Source organism: Meriones unguiculatus, chromosome 19, assembly GCF_030254825.1.
Source record: "Meriones unguiculatus strain TT.TT164.6M chromosome 19, Bangor_MerUng_6.1, whole genome shotgun sequence".
In the NCBI taxonomy this organism is placed as follows: domain Eukaryota; kingdom Metazoa; phylum Chordata; class Mammalia; order Rodentia; family Muridae; genus Meriones; species Meriones unguiculatus.
In genome coordinates, this window is record NC_083366.1 from 20,481,229 (window position 1) to 20,507,243 (window position 26,015).

General features: G+C 42.6%; 1 protein-coding gene across 1 annotated transcript in view; it reads right to left on the reverse strand.

The window, feature by feature from the left end:
* The window catches only part of Itih2 (inter-alpha-trypsin inhibitor heavy chain 2), a 36,828-nt gene that overhangs the window by 9,521 nt on the left and 1,292 nt on the right, over nucleotides 1-26,015 (reverse strand). Inside the window, exons 2-15 of the mRNA XM_021631842.2 lie at nucleotides 25,868-25,942; nucleotides 24,380-24,412; nucleotides 22,876-23,045; nucleotides 19,705-19,809; nucleotides 16,833-16,995; nucleotides 14,680-14,787; nucleotides 13,900-14,028; nucleotides 10,911-11,027; nucleotides 7,775-7,943; nucleotides 6,780-6,905; nucleotides 4,924-5,105; nucleotides 3,520-3,705; nucleotides 3,039-3,178; nucleotides 586-755 (exon numbers count right to left, since the gene is read on the reverse strand). Coding sequence (XP_021487517.1) covers nucleotides 586-755; nucleotides 3,039-3,178; nucleotides 3,520-3,705; nucleotides 4,924-5,105; nucleotides 6,780-6,905; nucleotides 7,775-7,943; nucleotides 10,911-11,027; nucleotides 13,900-14,028; nucleotides 14,680-14,787; nucleotides 16,833-16,995; nucleotides 19,705-19,809; nucleotides 22,876-23,045; nucleotides 24,380-24,412; nucleotides 25,868-25,942 — 1,873 coding nt within the window. The remainder of the gene's footprint in view (nucleotides 1-585; nucleotides 756-3,038; nucleotides 3,179-3,519; nucleotides 3,706-4,923; nucleotides 5,106-6,779; nucleotides 6,906-7,774; nucleotides 7,944-10,910; nucleotides 11,028-13,899; nucleotides 14,029-14,679; nucleotides 14,788-16,832; nucleotides 16,996-19,704; nucleotides 19,810-22,875; nucleotides 23,046-24,379; nucleotides 24,413-25,867; nucleotides 25,943-26,015) is intronic.

Genomic DNA, 26,015 nt, shown 5'->3' on the forward strand with positions numbered 1-26,015 from the left:
ATCTTAAAAATATTATTAGAGAAGTACATTGTCAATTGATGAATCATTAAAGTTTTCTTTTGTTTTGGTTTCTAAAATGTTGGGGTTTTTGTTTTGTTTTGTTTTTATGTGTATGAGTGCTCATGTGCATGACTGTCTGTCCACATGCATGTCCACAGAAGCCAGAAGAAGGTCTCAGATCCTCTGGAACTGAAGATACAAATGACTGTGAGACATCATGTGGAAATCAGTCCTTTGTCCTCAGGAAATGTGGCATGACTGGAGCCATCTCTCCAGTCCCCGCCTTTTTATTTTTATTTTTTATTTTTGAGACAGGGTCTTGTTATGTAGCCTACGCTAGTCATGAATTCACTATGCTACTCAGAGCGCCCTGGGGTATCAGGTCTTCCTGCCTTGACCCCAGGAATGCTGGGAATTCAGATGTTCATAACTTGTCAAACCAAACTGAAGGAGCAAGCTTGAGCACTTATAGAAACAAGCTGGAAGCAAAAGATGGATCAGAGATGGGAGCAGAGGCTTTGGGACTTCAACACAAGACAGGAAGGCACTCTATGCGGTTGCCCCAGGAGGAGCCAGAGTACGGACCTGAGCAGCAAGAATGGTCCTGTGGCGGGGAGTCGGCCAGCATGCGTTCATCCCCAGCGTCATTCTCGATCACCATGGCAGTCAGCGGAGTCACGATGTGATGCTCGAGAGACATCTGCAGGATTGTTTTTGTGATTTTCCTTTTGATGGCAGCCGTAGGAGCCAGACTCCTGCATTCGGGGGATAGATGTTGGAGAACATCACGCACAAGGGCAAACTCACGCCCCAAGCCTCTCCACTCCCACTCTGATATTCAGCCAAGACCTGGGTGCAGGTGAGGGTGCGTAAGGCAAGAGGGAAACAGAACTAACTGGCTTCAGGAACCTTTATGTTTTATCTACCTATGTGGTCTCAAGGGAATATTTTTTTTAATTACATTTATTTGCTTTATGTGTGTATACGTGTGTGTACACATGTGCCATAGTGCTGTGTGAAAGTCAGAGAACAGCTTGTGGGAGTTGTTTTTCTTCTGCCATCAGGCAGGACCTCAGGAACAAACTCAGGTTGATAGGCATGGCCAGAAGCACCTGTATCTGCTGAGCCATCTCACTGGCCCCGCAAGGGATTATTTTTGAAGACTTTTTTTTTTTTCCTGAGCAGTTTTAGGTTCATGGGGAAACTAAGTAAAAGGTACTGAGAGGGTTCTCCGTGAACCCCATCTATCCATAGCCTCCTGGATTAGAGCCTTCTTGTACCAGAGAAGTACATGCATGACAACACATGAACATGCATTGACATACAGACTAGTAGCTTGCACTGGGGTTTCCTTGAACATAAATAGATATGACAGGCCTATCATTGAAGAGTCATGTGGAATAATTCCTCTGCCCTAAAATGCTCTATGCTCTAGCCATCACCAGTAATTCTAGAAACCACTGATATTTCTACAGGGCTTTAGAAATTAATATTTAAGTTTCAGAGCAATTTCTCTATGCCTTTAGGTATGCCCTATGTACTTCTGTTCAAGAGGTAGGAATATTTCTTTGTTATTTCAAAACCATAGCTTATAGCTCCATGTATTTTTTTAATATAATCTTATTGACATCAGGGATTTTCTCTGTAAGTCCACTTATATGGTGGTTACAATTCTTGTAACCTAGTTAAATGACCTTGGTCCACCCTCCTGAGAATCTAATCCAAGAGGTGAAGGGGAAACTTTCCAGTGGAATTTTGTCAAATATCCCCATGAAACTCTGTGCATGTGTGCAAGTATTTTCCTAATGACAGGGTTTTATGTTAGAGACTTGAACTATAAGCCTGAGAAGCCAGCGATGGCATGTGTATCAAAGAGCTGTTTCTTGGAGAGGGTGGTGGACGCTGTAATCACAGTCATGAATTTTTTTCTTGGACCTCTTTTCAGGAGGAAATGCAAATGAACTGATGACACATGCACAGCGACGTGGTTGAGTCTACCAGGCACCAGGCTGAGTGACAGTCAGAAATGGGGTGTGTGGGTATGTGAAAGTTAGCAACTGTCAAAACCACTCAGTCATGATACATGTCAAGAGAGTGGCTTCCTCTTCCTCTGGATATAGGAAAGGAAAGCAAGGTGACCCTCAGTAGTGCTACATTTACAACAATATGGCCATTAAATTGAATCTATCTATCTACAATTCAATATAAATCTTCAATGTATAGATTCATATATATCCATTAAGCTACATATTTAAATTAATGCACTTCACATACTTCACATATGTTCCATTTGCATTTTAAACATTTAAACTTTTTTATCTACATAGGTGTTTTGTCTGCATGTATGTTCCTATGCACCACACGTGTGCAGTGCTCACAAAAAACAAAAGAGGGCATTTTATCCCCTCAAACCGGAGTTACAGATGGTTGTGAGCCGCCATGTGGGTCTTGGGAGTTGAACATGGCCCTCTGGAAGAGCAGCCAGGACTCTTAACTGCTGAGCCATCTTTCTAGTCTCCATGTTACTTTTTTGTTTTGGTTTGTTTTGGCTTTGGTTTTGAGGTGGTTTTTGTTTTGTTTTTGGTTTTTCATGACAGGGTCTCTCTATGTAACCCTGACTGTCCTGGACTCACTTTGTAGACCAGGCTGGCCTCGAACTCACCAAGATCCACCTGCCTCTGCCTCCCTGAGTGCTGGGATTACAGGTGTGCAGCACTGCATCCAGGTTCCATGTTACATTTATAATAAAAAGGAAAAAAAAAAACCAGAAAAAATAATGCAGCTTTAGTTAAAGTGCTGGGAACCAGTGAGTAATAATCCAATCCCTCCATTAGTTTGATACCTTTCTTGGTTCCAAAGACTTCTTGCTCATGACGTCATTTGCTGTTTTGTTGGCAGTATGGGAACTGTATCCAGAGCCTTATGTGTGCTAGGCAAAGTGTTTCACAGTAAGCTATATCCCCAGCCTTGACTTCAAATATTCTAAATGGGAATTTCCTGTTTGTACATCTCAGTGGTGTGTACTCTTTTTGCCTTACCTCTCTGCTAGCAGTTGGTTGATTGTGAGATAGGCCCATAGTTTCCTGGTGAAGTCAGGGTCTGCATGCTTGTCTTTTGATAGAAAATCCTCCAAGTCATCCATCTGACTCAGGGTTTCCAAGACCAGTTCTGTGTTAGCCTGGACAGTGGAAGCATCAGTTGATGGACACACCCAGGGATCAGAATTACAATTAATTCATCTCCTGTAAATGCACTTTGGGATTATACAAGGGACAGAGCCTTGACTGGATAGGTTTGGTGCACAAACTCCTCAGACTGGGGTTGGGTTTGGGTGAAAAGGTGAGGTTTTATAGAATGGTTGAGAAGATGGCAGAGCTGTGCCATGCCTTCCCTTTCAACCCTTGCTTCTGTTCTACACACAAAATATTGGGGATGCAGGATGGTAGCTTGTTAACACAGAGCCTGAGTGCACCGGGGGACAGGTTAGTATTTTCAGAAGAAGCAGGGAAGCAAAGGTACCGAAGTCGCAGTGACGATGCTCTGAATGTCCGCCAGTTTGCTGGGATCGAATTTCCCGGCCACCATGATCTCAGAACCTCTGAAGTAGTTGTGGAAACTGTTCTGAGTGACATCCGTAACTGATGCTTGTGGGTAGTTGAACTGAACATTTCTGAGCAGGGGAGTAGAGACCTGGTTGTAAAATTTCTAAAAGTCACAGGAAAGAAAAAAAATCGTAAATAGTTATTTTCAGACCACTTTGTAGATCTAAACTGTTTTTCCCCAGGAGTCTTCTCACATATGTAGCAGATATCTTTTAGTTTATTTGCATGGATCTCTGTGGTGATGGATACACCCATGGTCATGTCACTCATGACATGAGGACAAAAACATGCTGTTAGAAAATTACCTGCAATCTAAGAGCCAGGAATTTCTCTCCTTTTTGTTATGTGCAGAAATGCAAGCTTGTGGCCATTCACAATACAAAACTATCTCGGTTGAAACAACCTGAATGAGAACCTCGTTAGACATATATCTTCTATATATCTCGAGCTTCAAATGCTGTCCCTGGCATTGGCATAATAATGACACCGGAGTCATGAAAGAGTATATAAAGCTAATTATTTGCTAGTTTCAATTCAGTCATCATTTTCCCCTATTTTTTTAATGTGATGGACAAGTAAGTAAATAAAGAGGTGATTGATAGTGAAAGCAGGAAGCCCTAAGTGAGGTTCGCTGGCCATTCCGACAGTACAGAACTTCACAGAGAGGTATAGAGTTCAGGGCTGGGGACATGGTCAGTGGCTTCCTTAAGTTAACAGTGTGTATTAATTAGAATAAAGAGATTTTATTTAAAAATCCAATAAAATAATTAACAGTGTATGTGTCCTGTGTGACAGTATCGCAATATGCAGCCCTACCTGTTCTGGAACTTGCTATGGACATAGGCTGGCCTTGAACCCACAGAGATCTACTTTCTTCTACTTTCTGAATGTTGGACTTAAAGGCATTTGTCACCATGCCACCCAATTGGTCTCTCTCTCTCTTGTTTAAGGAAACTTGAGGGGCAGAGTTGGACTTGGTTTACATTATAAAAATGATATCCAAAATGGCAACACCATCAAAGAGAAAATAGGTGGCTAGGATAGTGGATGACCAATTCCTTGTGGAATGAAGAGGCTGGCAGAAGCTTGAGGCCTGAGAAGGCCTTTGGGCTCGCAGAGCACACAAGTGTTTGGCCCTGGCCTTACTGTCTCACATGGGTAAGGCAGAAAGCGGTGATGGGAATGTATGAGAAGGCAATTGCTGGGATTTTTCAGAGTGAATATGGCTAGGAAAACAAATCTGAGCCAGGTTCAGCTGCCTTTTGAGGGAATAGGCATGGGTAGTGGGATGATCCTCCGGAAGGGAGCAAGGAAATGCTACCTTGAGCTGGGCGGATGTGTCCTGGTTCCCGTAGATCCGCTGAGCAATGCCACGGTTCTCGTTGGACAGTCTCTTCAAAAAATCATAGTCGACATCAAATCCTATCCCCAAGCTAAACAAGGAGATGTTATCTTGGATGCTCTGCTTCACATTTTTCTGAATTTTGGACAATTTTAGTTCACCTGGAGTTGGCAATGACAGAAAGGCAAGAGGAATCAGTAAGAAGAGGTTCATCGTCAAAACGCATCAAAAACTAAAACTACACTTACCCTCTGATCTAGTAAGTCAAAATTTAGAGCTTTTTTAATAGATGCACTCTTTCATGAAGAATTTAAATGAGAACAATGATGTCTAGCAACATTATGTGGGTATAGAGACATACTAGAAACAACTCAAACAAATAGCCCAAAAGAGAACTTAGTTAGATTATGGAGCAACTGAGCTGGGAATCCCTATGCAGCCACTCTAGGTATTCGTATTGAATAATATCAGAAACATTCCCAAGTTTTATTAGCATGTATTAGTCCACGTAAAAATGGCTTTTATCTTGGCGTTTTCTACATGCATGTAATGTGTTTCGGGCGTATTCACTCCGCCATCCTTTTTGTGTCCTTCCACTCCTGCTCTCATTTCCTCTTCCAGCTAGCTGCTCTTCTACTTTCACGTTCTAAGACCTTGTGTCTTTGTTTGTGTCAGAGAGTGAGAGGTATATCGATCGTCTGTGGGCAGGTGTGCATGCCCCAGATGTGTGTGCAGGAGCTACAGGATGACACTCGGGTCTTCCTCTGTAGTTCCCCACTTCTTGCCTTGAGCCTGGGTCTCCAAATGAACTGGAAACTTACTGTGTTGGTGGGGCAGGCTGGCCAGAAAGCTCCGGAAATTCTCCTGCCTCTGTCCCTATAACGCTGTTACAGGGATGAAAAGCCATGCCCAGCTCCTTTCGTTTTTTTGAGACAGGGTTTCTCTGTGCAGCCCTGACCGTCATGGAACTCGTTCTGTAGACCAGGTTGGCTTCAAGTTCACCCATTTGCTTGCCTCTGCCTCCCCAGTGCTAGGATTAAGCTAGTACCCCCACTAAATGATTTTTTAAAAGCATGCTTTCTGAAGATTCAAACCTAGGTCTTTATGCTTGTATAGTAAGTCCTGTTATTCCTTGAGCCACTTCCCGTGGGGCCTGAGATAAATCCGTGCCACTCTCCACTCCCATCTACCATCTTCCCAGACCTAATGTGGAGGAAATAAATGCATTTCCCAGCATGCACTAGCAGTTCTCACAACACAGATTAGGACTCAACCGTAGCCTTCTGAGCCTGTGTTTCGTGGTGGGGTGGGGAGGAGAAACAGAGGCATTCAAGAGCAAAGCCAACTGGGGTGCCTCAGCAACTGGCCATGTGTTCCTTGTCTTAAACTCCCTGTGACTTTCCGTCAGGATCATTGAGCAAATTCACCTCCAGATGCTTCCCCCTTTCTGGTCAATAAAGCTGCTCAAATGCTATCCTATTCTGTTTTTGCACATTTCTTTCTTTCTTTCTTTCTTTCTTTCTTTCTTTCTTTCTTTCTTTCTTTCTTTCCTTCTTTCTTTCTTTCTTTCCTTTGACTTTCATTTTTATTTCTATTTTGATGTCTTTTATTTATCCTTAGCTCTCATTATGCAAAAGCAAATTTTCTCACACAAATTTTTTAAAAAGATTGTTCCTGGGTGCTTCTGAGTCAAGAGACTTTCTTGGCAGAACCCAGGGTTTAAAATGTTTTAGAAATGTACATATATGCCATTACAGTTCACACATTAAGCAAATAACATTTTTAAGAAGCAACAGTGAAAACATTTGTCAATAGAAAATTGAAGCAACACTTGCCCACTGTTGGATCGCCATCAGAAACCAAAATGATCAGAGAGACTGAGTCAGGGTTCAACAATCCCAAGTTAGTGGCTTCATTCAAAATGAAAATTGCACGCAGCAGTGCCTCGTTGATATTTGTGCCTGTTAAAGTAACATAATGCTGTAATGCTTACACACATACACACACACACACACGTACACACACACCACAACTTGGATTCAGGTTTATCTGTCTAGTAACTATTTATGCGTAATTTGCTCAATATTCAATTCACTTGACTGCTTTCTACGTGACAAATTTCTCTACCATCAGGATCTCACAGTACAGTAAATTATTTACTTTAAACTAAAATCTCAGAGATGAATAAGCCTTTTAATGCATTGGGCTGTCATCTTGTAAAGCAACAAACTTAAGGAATCTAAATGATCTTGCTGAGATGCCTGGAAGGAATTTACATTTCACACATACATATATAATACATACATACGTGCATACATCCATACATACATTACATAATTGATAAGGAAGACTAGCATGACTTACCAAGCTTTTTTTTTTTTTTTTTTGGTAAAATGTTGGACTGTTTAAAGACATGTGTAAAAAAGAATAGTAGAAAACTTAAACATTTATAAAAATAAATAAATAAATAAAGACATGTGTGAGTTGTATTGTATGTTATTCTTTTTCCACAAAAGTATTCATTTCTTTTAAAAATTAATAAATGTATTATTTAAAGCAGAATATTACAGACTGGGCAAATGCCAGTTTGGTAGAGAATAACAGTCCTTTGTTGTTGTTGTTGGAGACAAGGTTTTGCTGTGTAATCCAGATTGTTCTTGAACTAACTGTAGCTCAGAGGGACACTGAACTTGAAACTTTTCTACCTCAGTCTCCTAAGTGCTAAGATTATAAGACCTGTCACTACACTCAGAAGGAAAATGATTCATGAGTGAACCCAGGCTGCACCTTCTGGAAGTTTCCCTGCAGGCTTTAAAGCAAACACACTCACCTCCACTAGGCTGAATTTTCTCAACGTATCTCTTGGCATCTGCAATTTGTGTTTTAGTGGCTGGAACTAAGTCATTTCTCCAGGTCCGAACATTATGGTTGAAATCGACCACAGAGAATTGGTCTTCTGTTCTCAGGTCATCCAATATGGTCTTCATCGCCTCCACAGTCTTTTTTTAAAAGAAAACAGAGAGGGGTCTCATTACATACGATTCAAGCTAAAGGGGAAATCAGGAGACCCATCACCAGCCCTGTTCATCCTCCAAGTCTTCAGTTCAAAGAAAGACTGCAGTCAAGCTAGGCCTGCCCCTCATGTTCTGAGCGTGTACTACTATTGGACTCTGGGTACTCATTTTTTTTTTTCTATATTCTTAAATATACCAGTTTGACTAGCCCTACTTTAATATAAGCAGCACAAATTTCACGCATTCCCTTCGAGTGGCTGGCTGGACACCTGGTAGGTACCTCACAGGTATTTGTTGAATGGAAAAAGAGAGAAAGAAAAGAAAAATTAATAAGCATTTGGGTAAGAATAATGATGTTTAACTGGGGCAACCATTCCCTCAAAATCAGAGGTCAATAACTAAAGTTGTGTGTGGGTGTGTGTCTGTCAGTGTGTATGTTTGTACATGCACATGTGTATGTGTGCATGTGAAGGCTGGAAGTGAACCTTGGGTGTCATTCCTGAGGTGCTATCTACCTTGGTTTCTGAGCCATGGTTTTCACTTCCCTAGCTTTTGCTGATTATGTTAGGTGGTCTGGCCTGTGAGACTTAAGAACCTGCCTTTCTGCCTCCCCAGTGCTGGAGCTACAAACACATGCTACCATGCTTGATTTTTTTTCACATGGGTGTGGGGGATCAAACTCAGGCCATCATGGGTTCATAGCAGAGATATTAGCAGTTGTCCTATATCCTCAGCCCTGATGTGATTTTTAATTGTCACAACTAGCACGGAGGTTGCGATATTAAGATCAGGTGCACAGAGGCCGTGGGTGCTGCTCAGTGCTATACAATGCACAGGAAAGCCTCTTACAGCAAAGAAAGACCACACCAGACATCAAAAGCAAAGTTGGGGGATCTGTAGCGCTGTACAGGTTCAAGTGTGCGGGGTCATCCAGGACACTGACTTCCTTTGGGTTGTTTCAGAGTAGTACTCACATGAGGTGGTCCAAAATGGCTTCCAAAAAAAGGAATAGTGAGTTGATTGTTCAAATTAGTTGGCTTAATGGGTAAATTACGAAATTACTACTGAGGGAACAGGATAGGAGAGGAAGTGCTGAGGGAAATGAGGGTGGGGCTCTGATGTGGGGAGAGCAGTGGGGGGCTGAAAGAAAGACAGAGGGCATGCAGAGAGAAGAGAAGAGATCTGGGGCATCTCTGAGACAGGCTGGAGACCTGTGTCAGGGTAGGTTTCTGGGAGAATGTGGGGTGACCCTAGGGGAGACTCCTTCTAGCGGGGGACATGGAGCCTGAAGAGGCCACCTAACCAGACAGGACTCCAAGTAGAGGAGGGAAACACTAACTCACCAACAAAAACTTCGATCCAAATTTTACCTTTCCTACAAGATGTACAGGGATAAAGATAGAGCAGAGCCTGAGGGAGTGTCCAACCAATGCCTGGCCACACCATGGGAGAGAGCCAACCCCTGACAATATTAACAACACTCTGCTGTGCTTGCAGACAGGAGCCCAACATTGCTGTTCTTTGAGAGGTTCAACAGACACTGAGACTCACAGCCAAACACTGGGCAGAGTGCAGGGAACCTTGTGGAAGAGTGGGAGTAAAGGATAGAAGGACCCAGAGGGAACAGGATTTCCACAAGACGACCAACACAGCCAACTAACCTGGGTCCAGGGAGACTGATGGAAACTGAAACACCAGCCAAAGACTATGTATGGACTGGACTAGGCCACCTACACATAGGTATATGATGGATATCTTGGTCTTCATGACCCTAGTAAGGGGAGGTGGGACTGTCTTGGACAAAGATTTGTTGCATGCTTCTTGATCACTTGCCCCTGGCAGGGCTGCCTTTCCAGGCCACCATGGTAGAGGATGTGCTCAGTCCTGATAAGACTTGCTGTGCTAGAATGGGTCGGTGGTAAGCCGCTCCTCTTTTCTGAGGAGTAGGGAGGGAATATTCGGAGAAGAGAGAAAGAGGGTGGGACTGGCAGTAGGGGAGGGAGGAGCCTACGATTGGGATATGAAGTGAATAAATAAATTTTAAAAAAAGAAAGAAATTGCTACTGGGTGAGGGTGTCACATGCCTTTCATCCCAGCACTAGGGAGAAAGAGAGGCAGGTCTACAGAGTGAGTTCCAGCACAGCCAGGACTACAGAGAAAAACCCTGTCTTGAAAAAAAAAATTACCCCATTGTTAGATTTGCTTCTATGCTATTTATTATGGCTAAGTATATTTATCTCTGAACTAGAAGACATGAGGCAGGATGATCACCTCAAAGAGTGATAATGCCAATAATACAATGATAGACTAAAGACTGGGAAGACAGGTAAAGAGCTTGATGTGAAAGCATGAAAACTCAGGTTTGGATGGCCAACTCCCATGTAAAAGCCAAGTGTGGTGGTGTGCACTTTATAACCCCAGAACTGAGGGTGTCCCGGGACTCACTGGCCAGCCAGCCTAAGGGATATACCAAAAGTTCATCTCTGGCCTTCATGTGCACTAAGTAGACACAGACACTCACATCTACATACTCCCTGTAATCACTCAATAGGTAAATGAGGATTTTAAAAGTTACTTGTGACTAATGGCAAGACACTATAGCTAAGCACCATGCTCACACATGATCAGAATGAGAAGACATTCCGTGAAGATGGGAGTTTTCAAAAAGTGAGTTTTGAGAGATAGAATTTTTAAAAATACAGCGAGAGGGGAGAGAAAGGAGGAAACTTGGAGATGAGAAGGATTTTTACAAAGAAGCATTGATTTAAGCCCATAGACATGCACTAACCACACAACTCTGGGAAGGGCTGACACCCTCAGCCAGTGCAGTGAGTTCAGTTTCTGACTTTGAGCCCAAAGTGGAGAGCCTGAGAGAACACTGAATAGCCGCATTATTAAATGAGAACGAGAGGGTGGAACCCTCACCTACTACCGAGAACAAGGAGTCCTTACCTGTTTCATCTTAATTCCCCACATGGAGCCGCTAACATCAATAACAAAAAGGATGTTTTTGGGAATGGGATCCAGGTTCTCAGGAGCAAAGAAGTGCACGAAATATCCATTAAATACCTAGAAAACAGAAACTTCTGCGTGAGTCAGATGATGAGCAATGTTTGGAAGGGAGAGAATGGAGCTGGAGACCACAGAGAAGAGGTAGGCTATAGGAGAAGCAGGAACATGTCCATGATGATGAAAAGTGAGAACAGAGGTGGATGAGTGGTGTGTACCCATCTTTTTTCTTCTCCTGATGTTTCTCTTTCTTCTCCATTCTGGAAGTCCAATCCTTGTCCATGTTGTTTTCTCACCCCAGTCTGTTCCACTCTGCCCTATTCCACTTCATCTGGTCTTCATCTCAAGCCCCCCTTCCAGCTAAACACTGCTAAGTAATGGTGAATCAGGTAGTCTTTGCCCTCACGGGTCTCAACCAATGAGGACACAGACAGCTAACAAAGAGTTTCAGCACGGCATGCTAAGTGTCACAATCAGGACATCTCCAAAGAAATAGCATTCCCACCGGGTCCTGGGAGATAAGTTCAGCACAGTCTACCATTTTGGGAGGTGGACCCAGTAGGGGAGAACAATTGCCGGCTTGATGGTAAATTTTAATTATCAGCCTTGTGCAATTTAAAGTGATCCAAGGGGAGAGTCTCAAAAGAATTGTCTATGTTGTGTTGGCTTGTGGGTGTGTCTGTGTATGTGTTGGGGGGCTTCTTAATTAAGTTAATTATTGTGGGAAGAGCCAGCCCACCATGGGCATCACTATTCCCTTCTCAGGGGGATTTTGAATTGCACAAGAGCAGAGAAATTTAGCTCAGCTCAAGCAAGTAAGCAAGTGCGCGTGTATGCATCCATTCATCTCTGCTCTTAACTATGGATGTGGTGTGGGTAGCAACTTAAGCTCTCGCCATGGTGACTTACCTGTTAGAATGGACTATAACCTAAAATTGTAAGCTGAATAGACATCCCTTCTCCCAAAGTGTCCCCCCCCAAAAAAAAAAAATCAGGGCACTTTATTGTAGTAGCAGAAATGAAAACAGGTCAGCATGCACCATACCCAAATTCTTGTTTTTTTTTGTTTTGTTTGTTTGTTTTTGGTTTTGGCCTTTCCTCCCCCACCCCTTTTATGTAGAAAGTACAAAGCTAGGAGTTAAAATAGAAGCCTGGGCTTCATGGGGTAGTTAAGAAGATTACATTAGCTGATACCTAAAAAGTCCTTAATCCAACATGTAGCTCAAAATAAGACCTCAGTATCAACTCTTACTGACTCATAGCATTAGATATTTGATTATCACAACCATCTATCAAGAGACACATTTTAAATTCCCTTTCAAGAAGATGAAATTCATTACTACTGGAATTTAGGATTAAAATTACGTATGTTTAGCTCCAAAGCAAGAGGGTGTTAACGTCCAAATGGCTTTCTAAATTTGCCTACTGACTCTTGTCAAACGAGGTAGCTGGTGACATAGGAGACAGAAACAATTTCAAAGCAGATTATGTGTGACCAGGCTTATCAGAGAGCTTCATTATTTGAAGGAACCATTTCAATGTCCCACAAAACTGATTTTTTATACATTGATACAGTTAAACCCAATAATCAATTTTGAAAACAAAATGTTTGTTGTTTTTAATCAAATATCTGTGGCTGATAATATATATTGATAATAATGCTCACCATGAAGTAATAATTAAAACCACAAGAATGGTAGCAGTAATAACAATGATGACTCTCTATTCTATACACTTATCTTGGGCAGACATTGTTCTAACAATCTATTATAATTAGCCCACGTGGTTCTAATTAGACATGCAGCATTATCATCCTCAATTAACATATTATAACACTTAAATGCAGATAGAGTGATACACTAAAAATTATAATTTCTAATAAGAGTACATGGAGTTTGATTCTAGGCTATGAGGAATTCTAATTTGTGTTCTTTTACACAGTAAAATAATAAGTAAGTAAATACTGAGACCTAAACTCAACCCTCCTTTTTTCTCTCATTGAACATAGGAATCACTTAAACCCACATGTTCGCTTGCATTTGAATAGATTTTTTATATAACTGAGCACACACCAACAAGATAAAATAACACAAAATAATAAAATAAATCAGAATAAATATAATACAAAATACAATCATTTTGAGGGATGGCATGGCTTAAACCAACTGTGCTTAAAGAATAATTATACTTCTAAGCCACTTACATCAACTGAATCTCACCTTATTCTCACTCTTCTGACATTCCTCTCTTTCCTTCTCCCTCAACTTGTATTTACAGCTTCATCACTTGGAGTTACTCTAGATGAGAAATTCTAGCTCACCTAATAATACACAGATTCTTTATGTATGTTCTGGGGCCGGAACTCAGGTATTCATGCTTGCATGGCAAATACTTTACTAACAAGCCAATCTTGACAGCTTTTTTATGGCATAAAAGATAAGTTTTATCAGGTCTCATCAGGACTGGCTGCAATGTCCTCCTCTATGGCCTGGCAAGGCTGCTCCTCCCTCAGGGGGTTGGTCAAAGAACCAGCCACTGAGTTCATGTCAGAGACAGTCCCTGTTCTCCTTACTAGGGAACCCACTTGGACACTGAACTGCCATGGCCTACATCTGTGCAGGGGTTCTAGGTTATCTCCATGAATGGACTTTGGTTGGAGTATCAGACTCAGAAAAGACCCCTGTGCCCAGATGTTTTGGTTCTGTTGCTCTCCTTGTGGAGCTCCTGTCTGCTCCAGGTTTTACTAACTCCCCCTTTTTTCATATGTTTCCCTGCGTATGCGTGTCAGAAAAATATGATGGAAGTCTTTTCTCTGTATCCTGAACATTTCCTTTGACAAGTAGAAGCCACTCCCAAGCCAAGGATTCTGCTCAACAGCAGTGGGTCTTTTGGCCTCAGTGTGGCAGTTCTCCTGGAACCTATTGGTACTCACCTCAAGTTCCCCAACCTTTTCTTCTCTGTGGACATCGTAGACCACCACCAGCTCTCCATCTACTGCGGTCTCAGTGCAGTTGGGACATTTTCTTTGCTGTGCTACTGTGGGTCTGAAGGAGACATGTGCCTGCAATGGACAGAGACAGAAGCTGATCTTTGTTCCAAGATCCTGACAAGTGAGGGCTTGGCAGGTGCCCCGACTCCTGTACACAGGGAACAGCATTCTGACAACATCATTGGACAAATACTTATGGAAATGACAGAGTTAGAGCTGCTGAGTGAAGCATCCAACAGACTCTGGTAGTGTTTTCCAGGTATCAGGCCTTTAAGAAAGAGATTCAAAGAGTTTTCCACCAAATACGGTGGAAGGAATGGATTCCACTCTGGAAAGAGTCTGTGGAAATTCTTAGAGGACACTGCCCTTTTCATATTTGTTTGTTGTTGGCCATTAAGGCAAAGACAATTAAAATGAATATTTCTTGTAATTAATGAAAATTCATAACTGTGAATTATGTGAAAGTTGTCTCTAACTACTAGTCAAGTAAATGGCTTGGGAAAAACGAGGCTCCAGAAGAGATAAAATAAAATAAAATTATATAGTTGAGAGTGCATATTTAATAAAAAAAGAAAAGAAAAGAAACTCTAGCGTTTTATCTCAACCCATCAGACCACTTTTTTTTTTCTTTTTTTTTTCTTTTTCACTTTCCAGCGAGCAGGAGAAAAAGAGCCAAGAACTAGTAACCTCTCAGGTAGCAGAAACATGCAATACATCTGGTACCTTCTGTTGTCCTTTGGATATGACTGGGACACCTTGGAAATGGCCATCAAATGTGTCAGGAACATGAAGAAATCTCATTCCTTGAGGTTCAATAATCCACACGTTCACCTTAAGTGGGGGAAGAAAGGAAAGAATCAGAAGTCATTAGAGACCTTTAAAGCAGGAACGTAAAGTCAGTGGTAAGCTCTCTGACATCTTTTCTCACCTCCCAGCCTCCCCGGCTTGGTTCCATGATCACCCTGGGCAGTTCTTTAAGCTCCTGGTTATGATCGATCTTACTGCAGAGGCTTAACTCCTTCCTAGCAGCTCAGTATCTTCCTACCGCCTCATTCCTCCCAGGATGTATTTTCCAGGACTGTGGTTTTTCTACCTATGACTGAGTTTCTTTTCCTGTTGCTGTGATAAAATGCTCTGACAAGAGCAACTTAAGGGAGACACGATTTGTCTTCTCTCCCAGTCCGAGGCACAGTCCATCATGGTGGGGAAGTGAAGGCAGCAGGAGCTTGATGAAGCACAGCGCATCACACCCGGTCAGGAAGCAGAAAGGGATGGAGGCGAGTGCCGCACTGTAACACGGCATGGTTTAATGTAGCCTAAGACCCCCTGCTCAGGAATGTCCCCACCCACAGTTAAGCTGTCTTTCCACATCTGCTAATACCATCAAGACAATCCTTCTCCTGGGTGAATCTAGATTCTGTCAAGATGACAACACACCTATCAGGACATGACTTTAGTATGCTATGCCTCCCAAAACGTTCATATGCTGGACAGCTGTTGGTCATTGATGTGGCCCTAGCTGAAGTGGGCAGGGCCTCAGGCTGCAGATGGCTCCATGGGTTAAGTGCCTTCCCAGGAAAGCAGAGAACTTAAGTTCTAATCCCTACTGCTCATGTCAGAGCCGGGTACGGCAGCACGCACCTGCGACCTCAGCACTGGAAGGCGGAGAAAGGAGGATCCTGGAGACTCCCTGGCCAGGGAATGAGCGCTAGGGTCAGGAAGAGACCCTGCTCAACAAAGAAGTGTGAAAAGTGAGAGAAGAAGGCACCCGAAGTTAACCTCTGACCTCCACCTGCACACACACAGGTGAGTTTACCCATGAACACACTCATACACACCCTATACACAGAGATAAGAGATGGGGCCTTATGCAAGATAATTGGGTATGACCTTGGAAGGTATTGTGGAGTGAGTGAATTTTCAAGGAAATTGGTATAAAGGGAATCACCCATATATTTTCCCTCTTCTGCATGGAGCTGATTTCCTTTATGTTTCCCCATATTATAAGCCCTCCAAGAGCCCCTTGCCATAACATTTTTTTAAAGATATATTTTATTTTATATGTATGAGTGTTAAGCCTATACGGGTGTGCACACGTGTGAGTGAGTGAGTGTGTGTGTGTGTAATAGAATAGTGTGAAAAATCAGTATATACTTTTATTCTTAGGTATGTTAAAATTCCTGGGGCTGAATACTTTAAAGGCAAAGTAGTTTATCTGGCTTATGATTCCAGTTGCTGCAAGACTCAAATCTCAGATAATACACATTTAACCTGAAGGCTGATTTTTAAGGGTTAAATGGTGGCTCCCTGAAGGAGTCACCCTGTAATCTGAATTTGCACTTATTTGGAAAGGAGTCTTTAGGGATGTGACTAAGTTAAGGATATTGAGGATGAAATCATCCTCTGCTACTTGGCTCTTAAACCCAGAGAGGAGAGGGCAGAGGGAGATGTGAGATGCTCAGGAGAGGGGCAAACATTAGAGCAGAATGGCCATAAGGCCAAGGATTGCCCGCACCTGGCTGGTACCAGAAGCCAGAAACAGTATGTGCTTGGAATAAAAATTTTGAAAGGATTAATTCATCCTCTCGGTCTACGGACAACTCATATGCACTCTGCTTCTGTCTTGATGTCAGTTTTCTGCATGACAGCAACAGAAGAGAACAAATTGCTGTTGTTTTGGGTTACACACTTTGTGTCAGTTTGTTACAGCAAACAGCACGCTCCTATAACACACAAGGAGCTAAGCTTATGTTGAAATCATAGAGAAGATGTACATTGTTTTTCAGAGCCAGGGACATCAAACACCGCCAGCGGTGGTGGCATCAAGAATAAAGCAGAGCTATGCACTATTGCAGGCCCTGTCAACCCGGGCTCACCTCCAAGTGTTTGGCCAGCTTCCCGGGCTGCAGATGAATCTTGTGTTCATAGGACCCCAGCTTCCTCCACTTCACTTCCTGGTAATGAAGTTCAAACTGCACCTTTGCTCCCGGAGGGATGCTTACTTCCGCGTTGAAGTTCTCCATATCAAGAGCTTTGCTCCTAGATGTGGGAGCCCCAACACAGGTGATCACACACGTGAAGGTGTTGCAATGCACAAACTTTAGAGAGTTCTCATCTTCCTCCCGGGTGATCAGACTGCTCTGTTATCTGTGCGCTTCGCACGTCAGAGAAAAGCGCATTGGGAGATAAATTTAATCAAAGCAAGAATTTTAACCTTTCCCTTCTGGTCAGCGCATATCGCTTCTGAGACAGCAGTTCTGTCAGCTGACATAATTACTCCCACCTTCCAGATGACAGGAGAGGCTCACGAGGGTAAGGGACCTGCTCAAGAGGTCTCACAACTAGTCAGTTGTCAGGATCAAACACAAGCTTTGGTGTCTCCAAAGGTGGCACTTATGCCCTACTCTGTATTCTGAGACATATGTTGAGTTCCTTATATTTTGTGAGATCTACAGGGGGAAGAACTTCAGTGTTTTCAGAACTATATCTGTCTTTATAATATAAGGCCTTGTTTAATCACTATTGAATTTAGAACTGAATCTGTCTTTATAATATAAGGCCTTGTTTAGTCAGTATCGAATTCAGTGTGATGGCTGCTTTTGAGGTACTTACTTAGATATTTAAATAAGAAACAGTAATATTTTCCAGTGAGGTTGAGTCCAGCATCAAGAGTCACAGTGAATGGTGTGTGTGTTCCTGTGTGTGCATGTGTGAATGATTTTTTTTTTCTTTTGAGGAAAAGTCTGACTGTGTAACTCTGTCTAACTTGGAAGTCATGATGTAGACCTGGATGGTCTTGAACTCACAGTAACCCATCTTCCTCTGCCTCTGTGTTTCTGGGATTAAAGATGTGTGCTCCCACACTTAGGTGGATGGTTTTTAAAATTAATAATTAAATTAGTGGAGGTAGGATTGTGCATAATTAGCCAACTTGGGTTCAGAGAAGTAGTGTGGCTATTCAGTAGTGGAAGACAAAGCTGAATATGCCTGCTACAAGCTTTCTAGGCCGAACACACTGAGAGAAATCATACTATACAAGGAGTGGCCTGGAAGTCAAGTAACAGGTCCCCTGATAATTCTGTAGTGTCCAGAAAAGATTCTGTTATAAAGACATTTGTGGAATTAACGAGCAAACGGACAGCAGGCTCTGAGAGATAAAAAGGATGAAGGAACAGCTGAGTGCCGTGGTGGCATCCCTGTCTTCCCAAAGCTTAGCAAGCTGAGGCAGGGGCATACCGAGTTTGAGGTCAGGCTGGACTATGTAGACAGAACCAGCTTCAAGAAAACAGCAACATATGAAAGATGACACAAAGGTTCACGAAGTCCCGCGGATGATTACCACACAGCGGTACTAGAGCTATCCCCTCTGCCTGGACTTTCTTCTCTCCTTGCGCCATGTCAGCGAAGTCTGTGTGGCTGGTTGGGCTCAGCAGAACCATTAGTCTTCTGTGAGGATTTTCTGGACCTCCTTACAGAAGTACATGCTTGGGAATCAGATCCCTCGGGGTGCATTTGCTCTTGCCCACTATCCACAGTGGCCATTGTTTCCTTTCCCTGTTCTCTGTGTGTCTGACAAGACTTGTGTTATTTTGTTTCTAACAGAATGGTGTGCAGTTGACCTTCAGTGTATTCTGCTAATGAACAAAAAAATACATGAGTGAAATGAAGGGAACTTCTACAGCAGGTAAGTTTTGTGAGGGAGGAGAGATTTCGAAGCCAGAAAAGGGCATTATATCCCCTGGAGCTGGAGTTACAGGGAATTGTGAGCCACTCTCTATGAGGGCTGAGAATCAAACTCAGGTCCTTCAGAAGAGCGGTATGTGCTCCTAACCTCTGGGTCATCCTCTAGTTCTTCAGTCATTGTTCTTTAGAAAATCCTTCTACTCATTTTGCAGACCAGGCAAAGTCTTTCACTGGTGCAGGTGTTGCCAGTTTAAATAGGCTGGCTGGCCAGTGAGCCCAGGGGTCTACCTGCCTCTGCTCCCTTGCACTGGGAATACAAGTGTGTGCCATCACTTCATCTTTTTTTATAGAGGCTCTAGGCGCTTGAATTGAGGTTCTTGTGTTTGGAAGGCAAACTGATTACACCATTTCCGCTGGCTCCAAAGGCTAATTGTTTTAGTTGTTTCATATATAAGAAAAAATTATACACTGTAAGCTATTTTTTGTGACTGATAGTTTAAAAGCCATAGTCCATTAAAAGAAAGCAGAATAAACCATTAAAAATAAATTCCATGCCTTTCCTTCTGCTGTGTTTATTTTATGTGTATCACTGTCTTACCTGCATTTGTGACTGTGCACCACATGTCTATAGTACCTGTGCAGGCCAGATGATGGCGTTGGATCCTCCAGACCTGGAGTTTCTAATGGTTGTGAGCAGCTATGTAGGTACTGAGACTTGAACTTGGGTCCTCTGTAAGAGCAGCCAGTGTTCTAAACTACTAAGCCGTCTCTCCAACCCCAGTCTGTTTTGTAACAACATCATGGGTGTTTATTTAGAGAATAGCCATCTAATTGCAAGACAGGTCATGTGAAAACAACCCAGGTAAAACTTCCATACATCACTGACAGAAAAGAGGTCTTTAGGAAAACAGATATTGTGATGCTTAATTCTATTGTCAGGCTAAAGGAACTGACCATTTTCCCAGGCTCAGAGGCACCATAGAGCCTGCTGTGCCCTGAGAGGAACAGGGCAGATGTGAAGCAGATACAGAGACAAGATGGCAAACCCTGGTCCTTAGTCCTTACCTCACCCATCCGGCCGTCTTGCCTTGTGCTCTTGCCTGTGAATAAAGAGCTCGGCCCACAGTTTTCTCCTTAATGGAGCTTGTAAATGTCACACCATTCGCAGTCCTAGAATAGACAGAAGCCAACAGCGGGCTACATTATTAATAGTCTTAGGGAAACTAACAAAGAACAAGCAATCAAATAGATTTCATGAATGAGGGCAATGAGCATTTGGTTCTGCAGGAAGCAAAGCAAGTGATCTTTGAATAATTTATAAACAGAACTCTCTTTATCTGACTGTACTTTGAGAGGACTTAAGTTGGGTTCCAGCTCACCAGATTTCTCTCATGTACTACTATGTGCTCCAGCTTTTCCACATTCAGATCATACTCTTCGGGTAAAGCATGGGGGTGTGGATGGATATTCACTTTAAATGTGGCAACTGCCTAGGAGAGGTGGCTAATAAGCCACTCATTAATGAATTTTCGTTTGGTTTATTAGATCATTTCTTGGAAGAGATAAGAATTAAACATAGCCTGGTTAAAAAAAAAAAAAGAATGAATGTATCCCATCAAAATTGGTAGGTTGATTTTCCTTCCCCGTGTGATGGTTTTAGAAGGTGGGGAGTTTAGGAGGTGCTTAGGTCACAAGAGAGGAGTCCTCCCAAGTAGGATGAGTGCTGTAATAAAAGAGGAGCCGGAGCTTCCTCTCTCCTTTCCGCTACGTGAAGGCAGCTAAAAGAAAACCATCTATGAAAGGAAGATTCTCCAGACACTGACTTTGCCGGCATCTTGATTTTCCAGCCTCCGGAACTATGAAAAAATTGTTGTTTAAACTCACCTAGCTTCTAGTATTTAGTAACAGCAGCACCAGCCAGGGTGCTGCTGTATATAGAACAGGGAGTGGTGCTGTCCCGGAAGGACAGAAAAGGATGTGCAAAGATGGAGGAGAGCCCAGGTGTATCCCTCCAACAGTTTCTGTTTATCTCCTCAACACCTCCCTTGGGGATTCACTGCGTTCTCTTTGTATCTTTGCCTCTATCCATCTTACTCTTAATTGGCTTGTATGGAATTCTCCCCAAGCAATGGTGGTTGGAAGAACAGAATGCCAGATTTTTAGATGGACACTTAACAGTACTTACATGGGATCATCTTTGCTAAGGACAAATTTAGAAATAGGTGGAAAGGGTTCTGGTGGCCAAAGTGACCTCAGCCATTGGCATGTCTGGGAAGTCACCCAAATATGCCATAACAGGAGGGACAACAGCTCTGAAAAGTTTTTCTCCCCAAGTGCCAATAGCACACAGGTTGAAGAAACATTTCTAGGCTTTATCTTTCACATGAGAGAAATTAGACCCGAAGGGGAAAGTGACTTGCTCAAACTGGCCAGAAAAGGAATGAAAACAAAGTCCAGTACTCAGACCAGTATGTTCCCATCAAATCACAGAAAAGATTAATGTTGAACAATTCTCTAGAGACACAGCCATCTTCCACAGTGATACATTTGGGATCTTGATTAAAGGCAGAAAAATATTTTGGATGATCCTAAGGTGTACATTGCTCATTACATCTTCTCCAGTCTGAAAGTCCAACCAAAATAAAGGCAGAACAAAATAAATGTACATTTGTTATCTCACTTTGCCTGTGGGGTAAGCAGGGAAAGAAGAAAGAAAAAAAATGAAGGAAAACTGAACCCCAAAATATCTAGAATAAATTCTAATTATCTGGGTTAATCATAACAATTTATTGAAATAGCTCAAAATGTGATGCCACTCTATAGAGAGGCTTCTCCCTCCCCTTTACCTTCCAGATAGAGCTAACTGAAATTGCCCTAGAACCCAGTCATGGAAGTGCATGCCATTAATCCCAGCACTTGACAGCAGAGGTGGGATGAGGTCAGAATGAAATTTATAGAGATATTCTATCAAAAATGTAAATTTTAAGACAATTTACAAGATAACAATATGCATAATGTTTTTTTCATGTATTAATTTTTTTTCCATTTAAGAAAATACAGTTAATACAGGAAATGCTGAGATGGCTCAGCAGGTAAAGGCACTCGTCACCAAGTCTGATGACCTGAGTTTGATTCCCAAGATGCACATAGTAGGAGAGAGCTGACTCCCACAAGTTGTCCTCTGACCCTTATGAGCTTGTTGAGACATGGACATGCACACACACACAAATACACACACACACACACTCACTCACAAAGAATAAATATAATTTAAAAATTGATAAAAGGATATATACATAATATGGATTTACAGTTTTTTTTAAATCATTCAAAACACTTGCAAGCTAAAAATTTTATTTGACAAATACCATTGGTTTCCTTGGTTTCTATGTGAGTGGCAGTCATTGGGTAGAAAAGGAAAAAAATTTAAAGGAAGCATAAGACCTAGCTCTAACAAAGCTATCAACCATTGATTGATCACCAGGAAGCAGTGAGCTTATGATTAAGAAAAAAGTCAACTGTAGTCTCTCTAACCCACTTGTCAGGGATGTCATAGAGGAATCCAAACACTGGATAAGGCACTGGATTTAATTGCTGGTTCTCAGCTCCTTCCTCCCAAAGAAATGGGTGATACACAACCCGACTTACTGCAAACACACTCATATGGCCTCCTGTAAGATCCAGGTATTTCTTTCTCTCAAAGAAGTCACATACAAATGTAAGTTGAAGTAGCTACCTTAGCGAGAGTCTTCTCCTTGCTTTAATATGTTATAGAGGACAAGCAGAGGCTGGAGAGATGGCTCTGGCAGTAGGTGTCAGCACCGACATAAAGGCTGGGTGTGTGACACATGCCTCTGTTTCCAGCGCTGGTGGTACAAAAACCGGTGGATCCCTGGGGCTCTCTACTCAGCCTGGCTAGCCTTTTTGGTGAGTTCCAGGCCAATGAGGAATCTCCTCTCAGATAAAAGGTGGACGGTGACTGAGGGAAGGCACCCAAGGCTGATCTCTGCGCCCCACACATGAATATGCATGTGCAACTACACACACACACACACACACACACACACACACACACACACACACACAATGACATGGACCCACCCCATAGTTACACAAAACAGGATTATAGTTCAGGAAGGAAAAACAGTGGACCACTAATGTCTATTGTAAGAGGAGGACCTTAGATTCCAAGACCGAAGAGCACCCGGTTCCTGGTGCTGTGCAACAGTAACTCACATGGTGAAGTTGCAGATAAAGGCTCCTTTGGGGATCTGAACGTCGAACACGACGTTTTGGGACAGTGGGGAATTGTTCACCAGTTTGCTCTGGATCATGGTTGTGGCCATTCGAGAAGTGATGGTGGAGTGGACTTTGTAGCTGTAGAGAGTTACTTGATCAACGTCATCCTGAAATTGGCAAAAACGCACAAGTAACAAAAAACCCGCAAGAAAAGCACTATTCATGGGAGGTTGCGAGTGGTATATTTCACTTGTTCTGAACAATTCTAGGGTACCTGGTAAACTCATAACTCAGGTATTGGTAAGCAGCCTTCCACCTCCTTGAAATAACCCACAGAAGGACACTGATCATTGTGAGACGTTTCTGCCCCTCCCCCCTCACTTCCCACCACCTCCTCTCCTATCCCCTTCTGTCCCTTCTTTTTTCCTTTTTAGTCACTTTTTCTTATTTTCACTATTTTAGAAGCTGGGTAGGAAATGGATGTGGGAAGCGGGACACACTGACACAGTTCAGGAAATAATTTCAAATGCAGAGTTGCAACTAGGGAAAGAAGGTAAGGTCTCAGGGTCAAAAAAGGACCCTGTCAATGTCTTCAGGATAACATGCAATGGTGGGGTGACTTATATATGCAACCCCCAAACTCCACATTGCTGCCTATTTCCTGCAGGCTTTTCCGTTCCTATTACATCTTTAGCCCCTGCTTCTTTTCCTGTATTAAAACACGAGAAAGGAAAGTGGTGGCTGTACACAGTGGACAGAATTGTCCCGGAAAGGACATTTGGATGCAATTATTTGTGTAATAATATCTTGGACCCCCTGTCCCCTCCTCTCTGGGTATCAGTGTGATCACAGGCAAGGTATGAAGATTATCTCCTTTAGGATGTTCCCAAGAGCTGCAAGGTCCTTCAGGCACATGGAAATGTGTGACCCACTAGATTGTGCTTTTCCTTCCTCCAAGACTGGCTTACTACTAGTTCTCATCTCTCAGATCTTGTTGTCCAAGGCTAATGCATTCCAACTACTTAGCTCTTGGCCTATCTCAAGCTAAGACAAAATCCAGGTCAATTTGTTTACACTTCCTCCTGCTTCAAGGAGAAGCTCTCAGTTCAGAACAGGACACTAATACAACACACCACTTCCTTTAGGCATGCTCTTGTGACCTACTCTGAACCTTTCAGGAGCTTGAGCCATGCTGCCTGAGAGTGGCTTTCCATAACTACTCTTTTACTATTAAGTCGCGATTAAATACACATTGTTGGGTGAAACCTGTATTATGACTGGAAAGGCATTTCAGCCCTCAGCAGCATCTGCCCTGCCCACAAGCACTGCACTCTTCAATGCCAAGTTTCAGAAGTACAAAATTGGGCAAGGGAAAGTTCCAAAAGTCAGGTAAATACTCCCAGTGACGGAGACAAAGGAGACACCTGGATTGATTTCCAGGTAATAGCTAACAGGAAAATCACTGACACACCAATCTGTGACACAACCAAAGCAAACTTACCATCCTCTCTTCCGATTCTTCAGGAAGGCTTCTCTGCGAAAGGAAGTCAGAGAGACAGTCATTCTTCAGCCATATATGGCTTACTGCCTCAAGGCAAAAACCCATGTTCTCCGTCAGAGAATTCTGTTGTTTCCATACTATGGTATAATTTATTCATTGGTATTGAGACATTAAGTACAGAGTAGTATAGAAATGATTCTTCCCATGTATGAGTTTCTCTGAGCAACTTCCCCCGCTATTTTCCTTGGGATGTGTGTTGCTCTATGAGAGACTAATATTAAAGCTTTCTGGTCACAGCTTTGGAAGAACTTCCTCCATGAAAATGTTTGACCCTCGAGTCAGCTGCCTTTATTGTTTACATAGCATTGTGTGCTTTCCTTGAGGGTACTCACCTTGTTTATAATGATCCATCCTATGTGCGGGACAATTTAAAGTCTGTCTCTTTCTTTTAGACTAAGCTACATGAGAGCAGGGGCTTAAGCCGGCCTGCTCTGGAGCCTCACATAGTGAACGGTACGTTCAAAAGTCCATGCCCTTAACTACCAAGCTAGAAGATTAGCCACAGGAGGATGGGTCCTTAAGCAAGGACAAAAGACATCACCTTACTTTGAAAGGTGACCAGCTTAAGAGTTACAGGCAAACATTCAATGTCTGAGGGATTGTAAAATAAGCCCAAGGTTTCAGTCCAAGGTTGTATGTGAGCTAATTTGGGGTCAGCTGGCATTTTAGTGGCTGCTGTGTGACATGGGTCAGGATTGTTTTTTGGTTTTCTTTGTCTGTTTGATTGTTTGTCTTTGTGACATGGTAGTCCAAGCTCCCTTGGAGCTTACCCTGTAGCTCAAGCTGGCCTCAACTTTGTAGCAATCCTCCTGCCTTGACCTTCAGAGTACTGTAATTATATGCATCACCATACCCAACTCTTTCAGACATTTCGATAGTGCATAATGATGAAGTTTTCTTTCCAGAGGCAAGATAAAAAACCTGACATGAAGTCCTGCCTATTGGGTGTTTAATATTATTGATCCACAAAAGCTGGACTTTAGAAAGTCAAACATTCATACCCAGACAAAGCCAGTTGTCTCTCAGCTTAGTATATGGGCTCTGTGTGGGAAAAGCCAAACCTTTCCAGGCATGGCAGAGCCCTCCCTCCCCCATGAATTGGGAGATTTTCTGCATCATTTCAGCAGCTTCCAGGACATGGCCTCAAGCATGTCTCGTTCTTTGAACAAAGTGCCCTCCACGCTTCTCTGTTTGGCAAAATGGCCGGAGGAAGTGTGTTTTACTTTTAGTGCCTTTGATATTAGAAGCTTCCAGAAGACAACATGAAAGTCCCTTTGTACATCACCTTAACAACATTATAAGACTGTAACAATGCTGGACTACCCTCTGCTAGAAAATAACAATTTGTTGAGAAAACTGAGTCACCTTTTACTCCTTCTCCAATCATGGTCTCTTTCACATTTTTTTGCCATTTGGAATTGACTTTACCTGATATCTTCCGTTCTCTTGCACAAATGGAAGTTTATCTGGGGCCGATTCCACAAGCTCATCGTAATCTGCAAACTTAAAAGACAGTTGGGGATGCTCATTTCTTTTAAAAATCATCTAAGGAAAGAGGCGGCCTATATACCACCTT